At 40.8% G+C, this 20068-nt stretch overlaps 1 protein-coding gene across 2 annotated transcripts in view; it reads right to left on the reverse strand.

Annotated features, from left to right (window-relative positions):
- Positions 1-470: 470 nt before the first annotated feature.
- LOC123635512 (serine/threonine-protein kinase TNNI3K) overlaps positions 471-20068 on the reverse strand; it is a 273749-nt gene continuing 254151 nt past the window's right edge. The window contains exons 24-25 of one of the 2 annotated variants that reach the window (XM_045547740.1): positions 4729-4808; positions 471-995 (exon numbers count right to left, since the gene is read on the reverse strand). In XM_045547740.1, the coding sequence (XP_045403696.1) occupies positions 919-995; positions 4729-4808 (157 nt within the window). In that variant the 3' untranslated portion in view covers positions 471-918. The remainder of the gene's footprint in view (positions 996-4728; positions 4809-20068) is intronic. The other variant, XM_045547741.1, reaches the window with a different exon arrangement.

The raw sequence follows: 20068 nt of genomic DNA on the forward strand, positions 1-20068 counted from the left end.
TCTCTTGCTGAAGTCAAAAGCAGTGATTATCATTGGAATTTTATGGTTCCCTGCCTGTTTTTTCCAAGTCTGTCTTTCAGTGGCAGAACTATTTTGTCCAGTGGAACTATTTTGTCTCTCTTCCTAGTTGAAACTAGAATGGAGGGCAGATTTCCCATTTCTTGAAGGTAGCAAGCACCTTAGGCATTCTACTACCACATTGTGCCAGACTCTGGTATAAATGGCAGGTTTGCATGAGAAGGCTGGTTTCATAACTGACCGGAGAGGATTTATGAAATCTTGGTGCTGACAGCAACAGGTTCCCTAAGTAGAGCACAAAGCCCTTGATATGACACAGAAAGGAGACTAAATAAGTGCTATATTTTTACAAGCTTCTTGATCTGAAGGTCATTACTCCTTTTTACCAATATGTCTGTAAGAAAGTATACTCAGTGGAAGTCTTGTTGAAATGAAAGACACTTCTGAATCAATTTTCTATTCCACCAAAGAATCTTTAATCACAGAGCTGAATATCAGAAGTAATATAATGAGAAGAAAGTGAACAATATTCTAAGAAATCAAACTCATGGCTCTCAAACCCACGTCTACATAATTCAATCTAAGAAAACATAATAACTGTTAAGCATCCACTGCAGACTTAGGCTCTATCTCCAAGTAATAATATAAATCTATTTTTTCATTTTCAAAATTAAAAACCATTCTTCATATACCTTCTGTCTTGGTTCTTTTGCATTTCATTCTTTAGGCACACATCCAAAGCCCAACTTGTAGTAGGGAATTAAATAGGAGTAGCATAAACAAGCCAATTTAAGGAGACCTTGGAGGGTAAAATATTATAATTGGAAGCAAGCTAACCATGATTGGAATTGCTGCTGTCAGTTTGCAGGAAAACTCTGCTTAGGTATATTCTGAATGATGTCAGCTGCTGTCCTCAAAGCTGCCACTATTCTGGCAAGAATGAAAATGCATCGGGCTCATGGGATCAAATACATAGCCTGCATCAGAAAAGAAAAGTTCAGTTAGTTCAGTTATAACTTATTAGCCTTTCATTACATCCCCCTGTTTTTCTTAACCAGCCTGACCCCGTGCAATACACAGTTCACCTGGCAGCTCTCCCACATAATGTGAACAGAGAGTCTGGACAATGGTTGCTGGTGAGTAGTTGCAAAGCAAAAGCAAAATTTATAATGAAAACAGAGAGCTGAGAACAAATGAATATGAATAAATGATGGATTGCTGATTTGGGCCTAAGCTGGCTAGGTGGCATCTGGGGTTTGGAGTGAAGAAGGGTACAGTTCAGGAAAGCCATATGTCAGGATGGCCAAAGGCACACAGGCTTTTATGTTGGGAAAATCTGGTTTTAAGCCCTGACTCCACTACTTGCTGGCTCTGTGACTTTTGTCAACTTTTCTAAGCCTCGGTGTCTTCATCTATAAATGGGAGAAACAATAGGACTTATTCATAAGGTCGACAATGTCCATATGACAATTAGCAGTGTCTTACACACAGTGAGTGCTAAAGGAATGATGGCAAAAAAAGAAAGGTGGAGGTAGCAGTACAGAAAAGGAAAGAGTCTTTCTCTACAGCAGGTTGGCTCTGTTTGTTTTCTTCTCCCTGGTAGCCAGGTTTTTAAGTGTACATCAAGGTTTAGGTCTAAATACCAGGGGCTTTTGACACCCTTTGAAGCAATAGTCCTGGGTGTGTCCAGGGAATGGACCCCAGTGGCTCAGGATCGGGTCACTGCCCTAGAGAACAAGATGGGCCTGTGCAGGGCTGCTGCTATAGCCGCCTGTTCACTATGAAGTAAGGAAGCCATTCGTTGCATCTGTGAAAATGGGCACATTTGTCAACAGCTATTGCTGCTTTTGCTCCCCTTTGATAGCTGAGTTTTCAGAACCAACCCAGCCATCTACATTTTCGTTAAGACAGCTAGCAATATGCAGTTGGATAGGTATATTTATTTTCCTAAGAAACGTTTCTGTCAAAATATCATAGGCAGCACATAAACTCTTCTGAGAGGAAATGCCACTGCTGCTGCCACTGCTGCCACCCGGGCCCTCCTGCTCACCTCTTGCGGGACTGGCCCTGGTCAGAGATGCGAGAGGCCGTGACCGGGAGAGGAGGTAGGACACACATCACTGAATCTTAACCCTGGGTGGACTAAAACACAGGCTACGTCCTAGAGTAAAATATTTCCTTTCATCCAGCCTAAAATTGTGACTTCGTTTTAGACATAAATGTAAGGTTGGTGGGGGGTGCCATGTAGCCCCCTCCTCTGCTACAAACCCCTCTGCCCTAAGCAGTGAGTCAGCTCCACTTTTCTGCTTGAACAAGCACCTGGCTTCACCCTGTGACTGGCAGCAAACCCAGCCCCCACGCTGTCTACCCGACCCTAGAGACATCGTGTTGCAGCCCCAGAGACATTCTGCTTACTGAGAACTTGATAATCCGCTTGAACAAGCACCTAAAAAGCAATCCCCCTCCACTTATGCCCGTCACCACATATAAGTACCCTTGCCTCAGTCCCAGACGACTGTGACTTCTTGAGTCCCTGGTTTCTCCCGGGACCCGGGAACCTCGCCTGGGCCCCTCCCTTGGGACCCGTTACCCTCACCCGGAGTGCTCCAATAAAGCCTCCTTGCTTAACCCTTTCAACTCTGCTCGTCTTTCTTTCTCTGGTGCCAACCATCCAGAAACCTTACAATAAATAGATTCTTCAATAAGCTGGTAATACTTTTATGACTATAATCAAACTTCCAGTGTACCACAAGCAATGTTCCTAGCCTGTGATGTTCCAGTATCTCTCTTCCCATAAGACTCCAGTGGAGATCTGATTGTGAACATCCATCCTACCAGTGTGGGCGGCTCTCCCTCAGGGATGGGGTAGCAAAATCAGCAGGGCATTGAGGTTGGCATCTATTATTGATTCTATTATTACTAGAGTGTAAGGACAGATGTGTCAGGCTTGTATGGCCACTTAGTGGAAGAGGGACTCAACTGGATTTTGACCACAGGCTTTAGGAAAAGACTGAGCTACATCTGCATGGTTTGTTACTTTAGGGTGAAAGGTCCAGGTAGAGAGAAAACAGTTATGTATTTAATTTTATCTTCATTCTCTACCTCTGCTCTTTGCAGGGAGGAAGAAAGAGCTCATAAAGCTGCTGTTATACCACAATTGGTTTATGAAATGGAATTGAGGGCAATTAAAGCGTTCTTTCTTGTATGATGTGATGTTCCAAGTGGGAGATATTAAACATATCTTCTTTGTCTATAGGGACTCTCACTCCATCCAAACACCGTAATGTTTTCTTCTATCCCTGGCACAGATATGCATAAGAAAACTCAACTTTTGCATTATTACATCACATTTGTCTTACTTCTCCATCTTGAGGAATTCTTCTTAAAGATCTATTTCTTTAAGAAATAAATCTTTGAGTTAAAGAAATGCTTCATCTTGAAACTTCACCATGAAAAGAAAGACTTCCGGTCAAAGCACACATTTCAAAGGGCACCCTATATTTTGAGGTTGCAAAATCGCATCTATAAAGGTTTGAGGAAATGATATTACATCTATTAAAAAATGTGATGATGTGACACTTGAAGCACATTTTCCCCTCACAAGAGTCTGTTCCTGGACTGGCCAATTATGTTGTAAAGCTGATGATAAAAAGCACTCAGCTGTATTCTAGACACGTATTGGGAGTCAGAAGCATGGAGGTTCCTTTCTTGAATGTACCCAAGTAGTTTGTCTGCATCTATCCAGAACATTTTTTCTTTGTTTCTTAAAAACTCTCTAATGCCTTAGATAATGGTACTTGGCAGATGAGGTGAATTGGTGAGGATCTCAAAGCCCAGGGTCTCTGGGGTCTTTGGCCACCTATATCAGAGAACCAGGCATGCATCATCCAATTTATTCTCCCCCAAACCCAGCTCTTGTAATAAATCTGATCTATTTAACTGACAGACATTTTTTCAGTCCTCCATATAGTCAAAGGAAGTTGCAATAAATAAATGGGCGTATTGTGCTAAAATTCCAATTAAATATAGAGCCTCACAGGCTTAAAGGTTGGAAAAAGGACAGCTCAGCCCTAGCACATTGATATGGCAGCTGATGATAAAGGCAATTGTCCATCCTCTGGCTTCCAGAGGCCTGCAAAGAACTTTGTTAATTATCTCAAAGAGCTTTATTAATTCTTTCTGAAGCCCAGCCCTGTGAAATGGACCCCACCGACTCTCCCCTCACCTCCTCTCCTGCCGTTTGAAGGCATGGCTGGATTTACACTTCACCCCTGGGTGCCTGGCCAAAGGGGAAAGAACTCTCCCAGCATATTATGTAATTGAGGAAGCTCATGTCTTGTTTCTCTTCTTCCTACCTACACACCCTATATGTGGAGCTTAGAAGTAATACACTCAGTAAGGTGTTGACAAAGTGTTTGGAATGTCACAAGAGGCAGGAGAGGCATATACACACACACATTCACACACATACTCACACACCCATGCAAGCCCACACACGTGCTCACACACACATATTATCAAGCTTAACAGTAAATGTAGAGTTAAAAAAGACAAACAAGATCAGATTTTGTCCTTGCATAATATAACATTTTTAAAGCATCTGTCATTTTTAGACATTACAATATACAATGATTTCTCCTTTTTTATCAAGTAGATATCACCTTCCTTAGGGTAATTTCCTTAATAAATCTAAAGAATCTGTCTACTTACCATATTTGTCAATTGGTGAATACTGAAGACTTCTTTTCATGTCCTCCAAAGACAGGCCTTGAGAGGAACATTGTCCAGCACTGGAAAATTAATGAAACACACAGTTTCACACTGTGGTGATTTGCTAAAAACATTTATATTAAACAGAATTTATTCACTCAGCACAGATCCCGGAGAAATGCTTAGATGCTACAAAGATGTTTTTATCTTATAAATTGGAAGTCTCCAATCTTTTTGGCACCAGGGACTGGTTTCATGGAACACGATTTTTCCACAGACCTGGCAGGGGGTGGGCGGGTTGGGGGTGGTGGTGGGGAAGGGCTGAGGTGGGCGGGAGGCAGAGCTCAGGCGGTGATGTGAGTCATGGGGAGTGGAGATGGGGAGAGACTGTAAATAAAGATGACGCTTCACTTGCTAGCCTGCCTGCCGCTAGCTCACCTGCTGTTCACAGCAGGCCACAGACCAGACTGGTACCAGCCCAAGGATGGGGGGTTTGAGACTGCAGTTGTAAATGACTAGTTGGGGAAGAATTATTTGGTGTAAATCAGATCTAAGTGTGAGTCTTGGCTCTTTACATAGGTTACAATTCCTGGCAGTCTAACCTTGGGCATGTCACCCTTTCTGAGCCTGTTTAGTTATCTGTAGAATGGAAAAGAACATAAATAATTTCCATTTGTTGTAATGATTAAATGTGAATACAAAGGGCTATTGAATCTAAATCTGGGTTAATATGCTTTCAATCTTACTTAAAAGAAACTAACTAAGACAAAGAACATCATTATCTTAGTAATAATATAAATAAAACACATCCCAAGAAGTATTATTATTATTATATTGCTATTATTAGAATGAGAATTATAAAACAGAGCAATAATAAAATTTATTGCATGATTCCTGTGTGTTAAGCATTTATATATAATCATCTCATTTAATCCTTATCACTATGATATAATTTTTCTCATTTACAAATAAGAAAACTGAGGCTGGACAAACAACTTGTCACACAGGTTTGGTAAATGGCCACCTAAGATCAAAACCCAAATCTTTTAGATTCCAAAGCCTATGTATTTATCCACTCTTCAAATATGAATTTCTTCCTGATTCCTACTCTTCATTGATCCTTCTTTCCGCCCCCCTCCAACACCACCTACTCTCTTACCATTTTGGTTAATGGGGTCACTTCCTTTCTTGTTCATCAGACTCAAAACCTGAAGTTATCAAAGCCCTCTTTCTAATATCTAATTACATCTGTCAGTTAATTATATATCTATAATCTCTCTTGCATCCATTCATCCTTTACCATTCTCAAAGCAGCCACTCTAGTTACCCCCTGAAAGCCCTCACTATGCCCACAGAACACCGAATTCCCAGCCCCCACACCAGTTCTCTCCATTTCAGTTACCAGCGCTATATTGGTCAGTGACTTAAGCCAATATTCTTGGAGCCTTCCTTGTTAGTATCTTTCCTTCTCTCATATATCTCACTCAGCTGAAGTGTTTTTAGCTCTGCCTCCAAAATATAATCCTAATCTAGCCCCCTCTCTCCTCCTTCAAGATCTAGGGCACGTACTCTTTCTTGTCTGGACCCCTGCAATTTGTCCCCTAATTGGTCTCTCTGCTTGCACTTCTGTCCCCTTATAATCCATTCTCCATATAATGTCCTCTGCTTTTCATTCCCCTGGCTTCACAGTTCATTTAGAATAAAATGCAAATAAGTGCTCTACCCTCACCCACAAGGTCCTGACCCTGCCTGCCTCTCAAATCTCACCCTGTACCTCTCTCTCCATCTTTGGCCAAGCACTTCTTTTTAGCACTTATTCTTTTTGTTCCAGGAATGCTCCAAGCTCTTTCCCGGTTCAGAGAAAGTTTGTTAACTCTGCCTGGAATGCTCTTCTTAATGAACACAAATCCTGTTTTGCAGAACCTCACCGTGCCTTCACCTCTGACTGGCTCCTCTGTCATTCAGACCTCGGTTCAAATGTCACTTTCTCAGCAAGGCCTTTCCTGACTACCATTCCTAAGTGACCATCCCTCTGTCCGTGGTCACTCTCTATCACATTACCTCACCGTATTTCTTCCTTTCAGAACTATGTAAAATTATCTTGCTTTTTTATCTGCTTACTTATACACCCTCCATATTCTTCCCACACGGTGAGGGTGGGGACTTGTCTCTCTTGTTCTCTGCTATGTCCTGAATACTCAGAACAGTGCCTGGCATGTGTGAGAAGCCCAGCTCTTTTTAGTCAGTTTATAGATCCCTAAATGATGTCCTTCCCTCCGGTCACTCAATCCTACTCCCTAAACAAGGTCTTACAATAACAAAATTCTTAGTATAACATTCCCCTGCTTTCCCCTGCAATTCCTCAAGCCCGTGATCCAAGCCCTCTGCAATCCACTCCTCCCTGTGTTCTGTGTGTATCTTGTATCCTACAATTCCTCAATACCTTTTTTAAATCAAGTTCAAGCCACATTAATGGACTTCAGATTTTCCAAACATTCCTGAATTTTCTCTTCTCCATGATTGTGGCTGAGCTGCTCCCACTGCTCGAATCTGCTTGTTGACATCTTATTTATCCCTGACAGGAAGCAGTATGGTGTTAGGGTTAAGAATGAGCATTCTAGTGCCAGATGCCTTGATTTGAATCCTGACTCCATCACTTACTACTCTTGACCTCTGGCAAGTTATTTGACTGCTCTATGCCTCAGTTATTTAGCTATAAAATGGGAATTATAACAATACTTAGCTTACAAAGTTAATAATAATGATTTATTTAATAAAAAGTTAACAAATTTAAAGGACTTTTAACAGTGCTGGCATTTAGTAAGCACTCAATAAATGTTGCCTATTTTTATTATTCTTCAAGGTCCAGCTCAAAGGCAGTATTTTCTTTGAAGCCCTCATGAAAACCCCCAGTCAGAATTAACCTGTCCCTCTTCCGTACCCCTCTAGAACTTTATACTCCTACCACAGGGCTTCTCAGAGTCTGCCTTGGTATAGAATGATCTGCGTTTGTATGCTAGGGAATCCCATTACACAGAGAGCTCCTGGAGGTCAGAGATTCTGTCTAACATCTTTGGATCCCCCATAGGGTTTAGTCAATACTTTGTAAATAGTTAAAATAAAAGTGTGTTGAATGAAATAAAATTAAGTTATTACAAAATGTACATTTAGATACATCAGATTTTTCTAAAAACTAACATTAGTTCACATTGATTAATTCACTTAGCTGCCTTAAAAATGACCTCATTTTTGGCCTCACTTCCTTAAACTATAGAGATGCTGTTTCTTAAAGCAATGATTAAAAAGAAGTTAAAGTTTTGGCTTCGAGAGGGACATGATGTGATCTCAATCAACATTAAATGACAATAGAATGTCACTCAAGATATTTTTCAAAATATAATTTCCTTTATTAATATATGTATCCTCTTTAGCACTCCAGCTCCTCTTAAGAAATGTGCTGTACACAGTAGTCTTGGCAACAAAGAAAATGGGAAATAAATATTTTATCACCAAAATGGCTATCTGGTTTCCTGTGAATAAAACCCATCTCCAAGCTTCTCTGTTCTATTGCTGAATGCAATTCACGCCAGGGGACTTAACCTGTTTGCCCGAGAGATACCACACAGGCTGGCTCCAGGCTGTTCTAGGGTGACAGACAGATGGAAGCTAAGCATGCCCAGGACAAACAAAACAGAAGAAACCAGATCCTGATCAATGGAACTAGTTGTTCTCAACCCACATGAATCCAGACTTCAGCAAGGGTTTCACAGATACCCAGAGTTTAAGGTACGTCAGGAACTCTGTTTGCTGAAGTTGTGGCTGGTGAAAATTAGGCATTTCCAGTGATGCAGCTGCCCCATGAATTCAACAAAAGTAAGTGTGAACTAATGGCAGGTAAGGAAAGCTCTCAATTTTGCAGAATTTCAATATTGCTGGTCAACTAGTAGTCTTCTTTATGCTTAAAGGGTGATATATATCATAGATAGGCATATATGTGACTGATATATAATACCATATGGGTACTTTCATGTATGAATTTTGTGAGTCTGGAGTGAAATTTTCTCTCATAAAAAGAGAATAAGATAGTCTTTAGGTTAGTTTTTGTATACTACCACATTATGTTGATATATTGTATTTTAGTGCTAAAAAGTTTGTCATTTTAGGCCAAATAATTCAAATTAGCTCTGTGTATACATGCAAAGATAAATATAATCATCAGCCATTGTCTCTTATAAAGGTGCATTAGGAAATGAATAATTTATCCAAAATGAAGAATAGAACCAAAATTTAAAAAATGTATTTCTTATTTCTTAATCCACATTTTAGGAGTATAGACTTCCTAGTAAACATCTGCTAATTAGGTCAGTTTGCATCCAGTGCACAATATGTAGTCTATATTTTTCTGTGTACATATCAGTCAGGCCATGGCTTGTCAGAACAAACTAGTCTGTTTGCAAAGGATCACATTTTCTGTGAATGGTCTCACAAACCCTGGGCAAAGGCAGAAACCAGGGCATTTAAAACTAATGACAGAAGACCTTTGAAGAACGGGAAGAGCGCTAGAAGACAGAACATATGTAACTATAGCCTCAACTCCCCAGAGCAGAGTAAGGCAAAGTCTACAAACTAAACTAGTGAGTTAATGTACATTCCAGGCACAGCTCCAGAAAGAAATGATTAAAACCAATTTTCTGCCCACTGATTACTAGATGCTACCGCAGGAAAGAAAGTCATCCTAGATTTGCATTATTTCTTTCTGAAGGTAAATATAAAGGGGAAATCAATAGGCTAGAACATACACTAGATTCTAGAAGGGCATTGGACAGAGTTGCTCCTGACTGCTTTGTAAGTAAGAAAGACAGATCTGTGCCAGATGACAAGTGCGTAGATTGAATTGTTACTGGTCGAATACCCAGAAGTAGTGAAGACGTTCCATATAAATGATATTCCCACAGGGTTAAGTTGTGCCTTAGATATTGACAATAATTAAAATAAAACATCACATTTCCTAAGGTTAGAATTGCCCAAAAATAGATTGAGTTGTTCTAGAAGGGGGTAGTGTCCTTTCCCAGAAGGGCTTAAATGGAGCCCCAGGTGCTGTTGAGAGATCTCAGGGTCCACCTGCAGGTCACATGGTGCGACTCCCCAGGTCCCTTCAGTACTTACATTCTGTGATTTTTTAAAAGGCATCCATGAATCATGTAGACTTGGAGAACCTGGCTTTGGCATGCTGGAAAGGCAGAGTGAGATTACACAGTTCCCACTTGGGCATGAGATTTTTATCTTCCTTATCTGAAGTGTTTGACATTTGGCTAGGGCTGAATGCCTGATTTTCACATACATGCGATAGCATACCTGGCTATACATTATTGCAACTACTCAGAGTGGTGTTTGTAGCTTTTTGTCTGTATACATTTCATTAGAAATGGTAACTGAACCTTGCTATTTGCCTGAAGGAACCGAACTCTTTAGTGCTCAATTTCAGAGAAAGAATCACACTGCCATCTAAGATGAAGCAGAGGGAAGTGTGGAGAAACCATTTTCACTTAAACCCATCATTAAGGATTTGAATGACAGGTTGTGTAAGGTTGTTACTAGGGAATCCAGAACTGCTTAACAAAGGTTTTCATATAAGATAAATTTATAGAATATTCATGTTGCAATGCTTGAGAGGTGGGGGAACCCTTAAAACTCTGTATTATCTCAACCTGGAAAGATAAATTGTTAAGCAAGCCCCAAGAAGAAATAAGAAAAATACTGTCTGAAGAGACTGAGGAATTCTAGTGCCATCTCTCCAGAGTGGTTGGGACCAGGCAGTGTCACAATGAATCCAAACGGCCCCATTTAGAGCCTCGAAAGCAGTCATGTTGTGGCTTCCAAAATACAGCCTGCCAAATGCTTTTGGTATTGGAACAATAAATCATGGTTTTGGCTGTGGGATTTCATGAATTCTCAGAATATTTGCTAGTGCCATAATTGCTTCTGATAAATTACATTCCAAAGAAGACTTCAGATGGGCATACAGTCCCAAAAGAAACCATTTTTTTTTTTTTAAATCTCATTCTTCTGAGTGTGGCTTGTGCACAATTGGGAGCTTTCATTTGGGGAATTATAGCAGATGTAAACTATTTGACATGACTTGAAAGCAAGAGTGAAATTAAAACAACTGAATAAAAATAAAGAGATGTAAAACATTAAATACATACTAACATAATTTCTTATACTTGCAGAGGGCTTTATAGCTTGCACACACTTTTCTATTGATTAGATTTTTACAAAATCCTCATGAGGTGTCTGTAAAGGCATTAATTTTACCTTTGTTCTATGGGAATAGAAAGTTAGGCTTGGAAAATTAGACTCAGAAAGTTTGAATTACTTGCATAAAATCACAGAACCAGCAAATAGGCAGTGCCAGAACTTGAATAGAAGGTCTTCAGACTTCCAGTTCATGCTCCTTCTACTAAGACACACTATATTTAACGGCAGCACATGTCAAGCTATTATCCCATTGCCATTTGGGGAGCTTACTGAATTAGGTATGAGTTACAGGGCTTTGGATTCTTTGCATATAAAGATGAACAATAAATTCCTCATAGAGAAACATCCCTTATCACATAGCAAAACCAGAATCAGCTTTGTCATATGTTGCTTTGTTTGATCTTTTAAAAAAAATGCTTCCCCCTATCTAACATTTGCTTGCTTGTTACCTCACAGTGATGCTAAAACATGAGATACACATGCACTAAAGTTTCTAAATGATGTTTATGATTCCTCTAAACCCTCTGATCTTGCCTAAGGTTTCCTAAGTTGCATGCATGGATTCATCTTCCTAAACACAGTCCTGGCTATGTTGAACAGAAAACTATTAGGTTATTAGTGTGATTAAAGACCTCAGGCAAAATTTTCTTCCCTTCAAATTGTTCCAATTAGTTTTTATGCAGCTAACAATGCCCTCAGGCTACCTGTACCCTGGAAGATGTAGCCATTTGGACCTTGAATAAGGCAATGCCATCCAAGGCTTCACAACTTTGCAAACATGTTTTGAGGTTTATTGCCATCTGCCATAATCATGTTACCTATGTAATAATATTAGTACAAGGATCAATGCCGTATGCAACCTTATCCCCTTCTTCAAGACAAATATATCCAAATTAGGCATCATTTCTTTCACTGGAAAGGAAACACATACAGATAACATCTACCCAGAATTTTAGTTCTTTGCCACCAAGTTAAGGAACTAATACAAAGAAAAGGTAAAGACATAGCCTGCTGAGATGCCTAATAAAGGTGCTTACACTAGGAAAATAAATTCTTTGCCATAGAAAAGGCTACTAGAGTCATCTGGCTGATCCTTCTGGCATTTAGCTGAAAACAAATGGATCTATTTAAAACAGATCTGTCATAAGGGATAAATGCCTTTCGATGCTTTACAATGTCTTTCTATGCAGCCCACCTTTTCTCTGGCCTAAAGAGTAAGATGACATTTCTATTAGAAATGGGAATAGCTTTGGCCTAACTTTGAAATGGTCCAGTCATATTTCTGTGAATGAGCATTTGTTAATTTATCTGTTAAGTTCAATATGTTTATTTATTCATGATTTCATCCTGGCTGTTTTCGAAGCGTTATTTTGTCTTTGTCAATATTTCCTACTTGATAATGTCCTAAATTAATACAAATTTATTGCTCCCATTACAGTGAATGGGCAATGACCAAAGCATTTAATGGGGTCAGAGGTCAGTGCAAAATATCTCTTTCAGGAAAATCAAACCCATCAGTTTTCTTTCAATGGCAAATATCCCCAAGCTATAAAAGGACTGAAAGACTTGGCAACCCGGTCAGGGCTCCCTTTGAGCCATTAGGCAAATATCCAAGGTCTCAGCTCCCCCATTTTTAAAAGAAAAAGCAATTAGGCAAAGAGTTATGAATAAGGAAAAAGGCTGAGAGAACTTAAAAGTGTGTGTTAATTCCTTGATGGCTCATAAATTATTAATATCCTCAAGGTAACCTAACACCACCACCCGCTCCCAATTTACCTACTAATTCAAGCAGGTATAGATGAGTCAGTTGTACAAAGCATTAGCAGGTAGACTTTGCATGCCTTGACTGCTAAGACTGAGGATCATCCTCTATACAGCAAAATCTTTCATATCCTTCACCTTCTGTACTCACTATCATCCAAAAACAGGGAAAACATTTTAAATATTAAAACTAAGAGATCTTGGTATTATGACAGTTATAAAGCCCATTCCTCACTGCCCCATTTTCCTACCTCTCATTTTACCAAGAAGGAACACTGAGGCTTTGAGAAGTGAAATAACCTACCCAAGTTCATATAGATCAAAGTTATAGTGAAGTCAGGAGTATACCATGGAATTCTAAACTTCTACTCTTCTTTGATGGCTTTTATTATTGTTTTTAAGGAGAAAAGGAAAACTGAAATTTGTTGCATACCTGCTAAGTGCCAGGGACTCTACCAGATGATTTACAAACTTTATTAAATCCTCCCCACCTAACAACTCATTTTACATGTGGGGACACCAAGGCTCAGAGAGTCTTAATCTTGTCCAAGATCACACAGTTTTAATTCAAACCTAGGCCAGGCAGTATCCAAATCCCCTTTTTCCTCACTTAACCCTGTTGGCTCTAGAAATGATTCCCCAAATTATTCCCATAACCACGTCTCTCTCCCTCTCCCCATGGTTGCTTATTGAGCACAATGACAGGAGCTGAGTTGTGTCCTAGGGACACTGACATGAGTGTGATGGACATAGACCTACCCTCTGGGGTAAACAGAAATGGAAACACGTACAGGTAAACTTCAGCACAGGAGAAGAAGGTATATGCTCTGAAGGACCCTCTCCCTATGCAAAGAAAATGAAGGAAAAGCATGGATTTACAAAGGGAGGTGTATCCTGGAATAGGGCAAGGTAAGCACACGTGGAAAGACCTAGGAAATCAAATTGAAAGAGTGAATATATAAACTTTTTAAAAAACTTTTCATTTTGAAACAATCTCAAATATAAAGTTGCAACAATTGTACAATTTTTTCCCTGAATTATATGAGAGTACTTGCCAATCTAATACCCATTATCTCCCAAATACTTTAGTGCATTTCTAAAATAAAGACATTCTCCTATATAACCACAATACAGTCATTTGATTCTTCCATCTTTTCTCAGACCTATTCAAGTTTTGCTAGTTGTATCAATAATGTTCTTTACAGCAAAAAAGATCCAATTCAGAATCGCATGCTGCATTTAGTTGTCATGTTTCTTTAATCTCTTTCAATCTGGAACAGTTTCTTAGTCTCTACTTGAATTTCATAACCTTGATATTTTTGAAGATGACAAGCCAGTAATTTTGCAGAATGCCCTTCAATTTGGATTTATCTGAGGTTCCTAATGATTAGATTCAAATTATGCATCTTTGGCGGGATGTACCACGGAAGTGATGTTGTGTTCTTTTCATTGTATCTCATCACATTTTGATTTGCCCCATTATTGTGTTGTTAATTTTGATTACTTGATTAAGGTGGTGTCTGACAAGCTTCTCCATTATAAAATTACTCTTTTTTTTTCTCTGTAATTAATAAGTATTTTGTGGGGAGGTACTTTGAGACTATATAAATATCTTGTATCTCAGCCAAATTTCAATCTCTTCATTTATTTATATCTATATGGATTTACAGTTATTATTTTATTCATGCTACTGTCATTTTTTATTTTGATGCTCAAATTGTCTCATAGTTGGCCAGCTGGGGTGCCTTCAGGCTGTCCCTTTGACATGTAACCATCTTTCTTTGTACCTCTTTACTTTCCGGCACAAGATGTTTCAGACTTATTTTCTTATTTTGTAAAATACATTCCTTGTCTCAGCCCTGAAATCTGCCATTTCTCCAAGTCTCTTGTTTCATTTTGGTGGAGGTTAGAGATCCAGATCCAGGTGCTAGGAGTGCCCCTTGCTGTTGAAGTTCTGCTGCTCCCAGGCCCTCTCTCTGAACAGGCAAAGCTAGAGAACAGGTGTGAGTAAACATACATGTGTAAACACATTTTGACTTCACTATGCTATGCTGGGGCTCTGATGCCCCACGTGGGGCCACTGCTCCTACCTCCCCTCTCATGGATGCCCTTGTTGCTGAGAGCATGCCAGCTTTCTCTCCCACATGGGTGCCTTCCTTACCATACCTGAGATTTACCATCTTGGCTGGGCAGCCCCAACTTCTTGTGGAAATCATTTCCTCCTCCTACTCTTGTTCTGACACCCTGTGCCAGATAGTGTCACCTTCCACATGGGCATTCTCTATAGCTTACTTAGACTCTGATCTCCTGTTTCACATCCAGTAGGGAAATATACCTTGCTTAACCTTGTCTAATGGCTTTGGACTAAATCATCCCGGAAGGGAAGGAAGAAAGAAAAGAGTAACAAAGATGAACTTTAAAAAATGTTAATCAGATCATGTTACCTCCCTGGTTAAAATCCCTCAGTGACTGTCCAACACATGCAGAACAGCATCCTAACACCCTGTTCTGGCTGATGAAGCCCTCATGGTCTGACCTCTGCCTACCTCTGGGACTTCATCCTGTACCACTCTCGCCACCTCCTGTCCTCTGTCCACCATGGTGGCCTTCTGTTTCTCCTCTTTGTTCCTGCATCAGGAACCCTGCATTTGCTTTTTAGCTCTGCTCAGTGCATTGCCCAGGGTCTTCCTATGGCAGACTTCTTTTTGTCATTCACCACCCCATCTAAACTAGCCTTCTAATCACTCTTTACCCCATCAAGCTGTTTTAATTTTTGGTATAGCACAAAATGAACATCTCAGTTTTCTTGTACATCTATTCATTGTTTGGCTCCAACATAAGCAGATACTTAGTGCTCTGCTCATATGCCTTGATCCGTTTGGGAAGTCATCTTCAGAGGTTTCCATATGTGCTCATGGTTTGCTGTGTCTTTCTCTGTCCATAAAAGGGAGAGAAGGGAGCTAAGGCTCTCTCTTACCCACCCAAATGAACTTCAATCAATCAGGAACAAGCATTGCTAGATAAACTTGCTCCCCACTGGGAAAATCCTGAGACATGTTCTATACTTGTAGAGGGTACAAGATGAGATTAAGACTCAGTTGGCCACTGCAGTGACTTACTCATTAACATATTCCAAATTTACTTCCCTTTCTTCTCTCTCTCTCACTGTGCTCCTTAAGATCATGTCCTAGAAGAGCAACCTACAGCCAAATCCTTGTCTCACTGTCTGTTTTTGAAGGAACTCACACTAAGAGTGCCTTCCTCCTCCAACTGGAATGCAAGGTGCATGACAGCAGGGACAGACTTGTCTTTCCTGTTCACCACTGTGCCTTGACCCCCAGTGCCTTGAACTAATTGTCTTCTGCTAGGCACCCAGTAAATATGGATAAAATGGATGACCAAATGAATGAATGATGATTCCTCCCTTGAAACTTTATTCATGTTTATCTTTATCTGTTTACCTCTGATGCTTTGTAATAAAGTAATGATTGGTCAACCTCCTTCCATTTCTTTAGCCCCTGCTAAAGGACAAGCTATATCCCTCAACTGTTGCATGCATCAGAGCAGTGGCCTCTGCAGATGGCTGGCTGCTCCTATCCCCTGCATAGCCCATTCTGTCCTCTATACAATTTCCAGAAAAATCTGAGGATGGTTCCCATTATGGCATCCTGGTCCATCCAGTGGTTCTCAGTACTGTCTACAGATATGAAAGTGAAATGGAGGATGATGGAGAGTCTCTGTTTAAACTTCACCTGGCCTGTGATGGAGGTGATAGCCACAGGAAGGGCGAAGGAGCCAGAGTGGCCTCAGTGCTGCTCCAGCCATTTGCTCTTGTTACTGGCTCAGAATTTTTCTCACACTGCAGTGAATTGTATTCATCTGTCCCCTCAACTGGACTGTGGATTCTTCATGGGGAGGAAGCTGCCTTAGGAGTCTTTGGAGGCCTGGCATCTCTCACAGCACCTGGCACTGGCTAAAGTTAATACATGGACTTCTTGAAGGTGGTCTTCATATTTTTTCATGGGGAGACTTTCAGGGCTATATGACTTGGAAAAAGTGGATTTTTATGTTTTTGGAGCAGAGGTCAGCAAGCTTTTTCTCTAAAGGACCAGACAGTAAACATTTCAGGCTTTGAGGACCATATGGTCTCTGCTGCAACTACTCAACTCTGTTGCTGCAGTGCAAAAGCAGACGCAGACAAGTATGTAAACGAATGCATGTGTCTGTGTCCCAGTAAAACTTCCCAGAAACAGGCAGGGAGGTGGGTTTGGCCCATGGGCCATAATTTATTAATCTCTCCTTTAGAGCAGCAGGTAAGTCCTGTATGTATTGTTCTCCTAAACTGCCTTTCATCTTTGGGCCAGACGGTACAATCTTAGTGAAAGTAGGATGCCCACTTACCTTTCATTTTCATAGCTTCTCCTGGAAGGGGAATATTAAAGACTAAAATACATGAGCTAATGGCAAAACATAACAAATACACGGTTTATATTTATTTAGCACTTACCATATATTAGACACATATAAATTGTATTCTCACTTTCCCCTCACTGCAACTCTATGAAGGAGGTGATATTCTTGTTTTCATTCTACAGATGAGACATTTGAGACTTGGAGGGCTCAACTAACTTGCCCAAGGTTGCACAGTTCATAAGACATAGAACTTGAATTTGAACTCAGGTCCATCTGAGCCCAAGCTCTTAACCACTACTTTATACTCATGGCCACTGGACTATTACATAAATAAAAATCACAAAACCAATTTTATTGATAGAAGATGAAAGCAGTTACTAGATAGGAACCTACAGAGTAATACATATTCTTTTCCCCTTTAGGATTGAGGAAAGTTCAAAGGCCACCTTTGTTGATTTTTAGATCTCTGGGCTCTTTTGTGTGAATTCAGATCCCTGCAAGAAATTCCATGTTCCTTTGTTCTTTATGACAGGCCAGTCTGAATGGGAAGGTTTTAAAACTCCCTAAACTCTTTGAACATGCAGAACATTGATCTTCACAAACCATTTGAAATACCCCAAGGAGGTTACAAAATTACAAGCAATTTTTTTTTATTTTGTTTTGTTTTAAGCGAATGTATACTGAACCTCTGGGACCCTCTGCCTCGTCACACAACACCAAAGCTTTCCTCCCCTCCTCTGTGTATTCTTTGCTGTCAGACCCTGAATAACAAAATGGTATTATGTTGCTGGGGTGCCTTGTTCTCACTGAAAAGCTCTTCTCCTGCCAGTAATGTGGGGACTCTTACCCCACTCTGCTGTGATGTGCTGCAACGCCTCTTTGAATCCTGGGGCAGCCCAGGGTTTGACATTTCCTGCTGAGCCGACTACTGCTCCTGCCTTCTGTGTTGGCAGGAACATGACTGTGGATTCTGTAAGAAGTGCTCTGTGGCCTTCTGCACAGCCAGACCTCCATGGTCATTTTTACACTGGTATTTACTAAGCTTTGATACCTGCCACACCAGAAGCACACTCCCTCAGAACACCAGCCAGGCTTTATTATTTATCTCTGTAGTCCTGGCATTTGGGGCCTGGCACAGACTTTACTTGCAACACTTATTTTAAAAATAAATTGGGTTGAACTGAGTTCCTGAGCATTTCTTCGGCCTCGTCTCCCAGCCTCAATTTTCTGTGCAGGTTGGCCACGTGGTTAGGAACACGGGTTGTGAGCCAGACTAAGCCAGGCTCCCAGTCCTGGCACCTACTTCCTAGCTGTTGTCCTTGAGGAAGTTTCTTTACCTTCCGGTGCCTCACACTCCTCTCTGCACCATGAGGACAATGATAGTACATATTGTACACATGGGTCTTTGTGAGGATTGTATGAGATGATATACAACTAACGTGCTTACAAGGATCCCCACCCTGTAGTAGGTGCTCAGTAAACACTAGTTACTTAATTATTGTTGTTGCTATTGTCATTATCATTAATATCTCTGCTTGAAGCTTCTGTCTTCCCCTCTCCCAATGGATCACGCTACCCATCCTTCAGGCCTTAGCTCCAACCCTCCTCATACTCGTTAGCTTCCTTTGCTAGTATGTTCTTTCTCACACTGTTTCATCATTGTTTCCGTGTTTGTCTGTCTCCCCAGTCCCCAGCTCATAGCCCACGCTAAGTAAAATATTTATTAGATAATTGAACGAACAGAAAGTAGGTTTAAAAGTGCAAATTAATTGACCACCTTCTCTCCCAGTCCCAAAGTACCTCAGCCAGAGTGATCCTTTTAGAAAGGAGCCTAATCATGTCACTGTGGTGTCTGAATTCTTGCAGGGGCATGTGTCTCAGGCTCAGGAGGCACCCCAAGTCCTGACAACAGCCTGCCCCCATTTATGATCTGGCCCTTTACTTCCTACTTTGTGGTCATTTGCCTCCATCTGGCCTCCTGGCTGCATTCTCCAAATCCACAGACATGATCCCACCTCAGGGAATTTGCACTTGCTGTTCCCACAACCTGGAATGCTCTTCCCCAGGGTCCTGTGGTTCTCTTGTTCATCTCGTTCACGTATTTGTTCAAATGTTGTCTTCTGGGTGAGGCCTTCCCTGGCCACCCTGTTTAACACTGTAAACCACATCTCTTTCTCCACTCCCTACCCCATCCTGGCTTTAATAGACCATATAATTTACTTTTCAAAAAGTTGCCCATTGCTCCCCTTCTACATTAGAATAAAAGCTCTATAAGGAGGGATTATTTTGCTTGTTTTGTTTGCTGCTGTATCTCCAGAACCTAGAAGTGTGAGTACTGTATAAATATTTGCTAAATGAATGAATTCAATGCCCATAGGTCCCAGAACTGAAAAAATGAAAAATCTTTTACAAGCCAGAAGAGATTTCTGTGGCTTTTTCCTAATGTATTTTCCCACACAATTTTTGAACAGGAAGGTGTTGTGTGGAGGTCCCACAGTGAGTCACCATTTGGCCCTATCTGTCCCCCTCCTTGGCCACAGCCAGTGGGATTATGCAGCAGCCCTGGAGTCCACACAGTGTCAGAGGCAGAGGGCCTGCACCTTCCTGTTGCATGGGCCGAGCCCCCTCGACTCCTGGCAGGCCCGCAGAGGCATCCCCTCTGCATGTTCCCATAGCCAGCTGAATGGGGCAGAGATCAGGCTGTTAAAATACCCAACAGACTCTTCTGACTGCCTGCAAATATGCCTGATGGCAATTACCACACAGTGACTTTGTGTTTTAAGGACTTTTCATGTAGAAGAATTCACTGGAGCTTTTGTGGACACTGCCACAAAAACTGTGTTTGTGGCTGGCCACCAGTGGGCTATTGGCAAATGTCAATGCTTTGCAAAGCACTTATTTGGTGAAA

This window comes from Lemur catta, chromosome 3 (assembly GCF_020740605.2).
Source record: "Lemur catta isolate mLemCat1 chromosome 3, mLemCat1.pri, whole genome shotgun sequence".
Lineage (NCBI taxonomy): Eukaryota > Metazoa > Chordata > Mammalia > Primates > Lemuridae > Lemur > Lemur catta.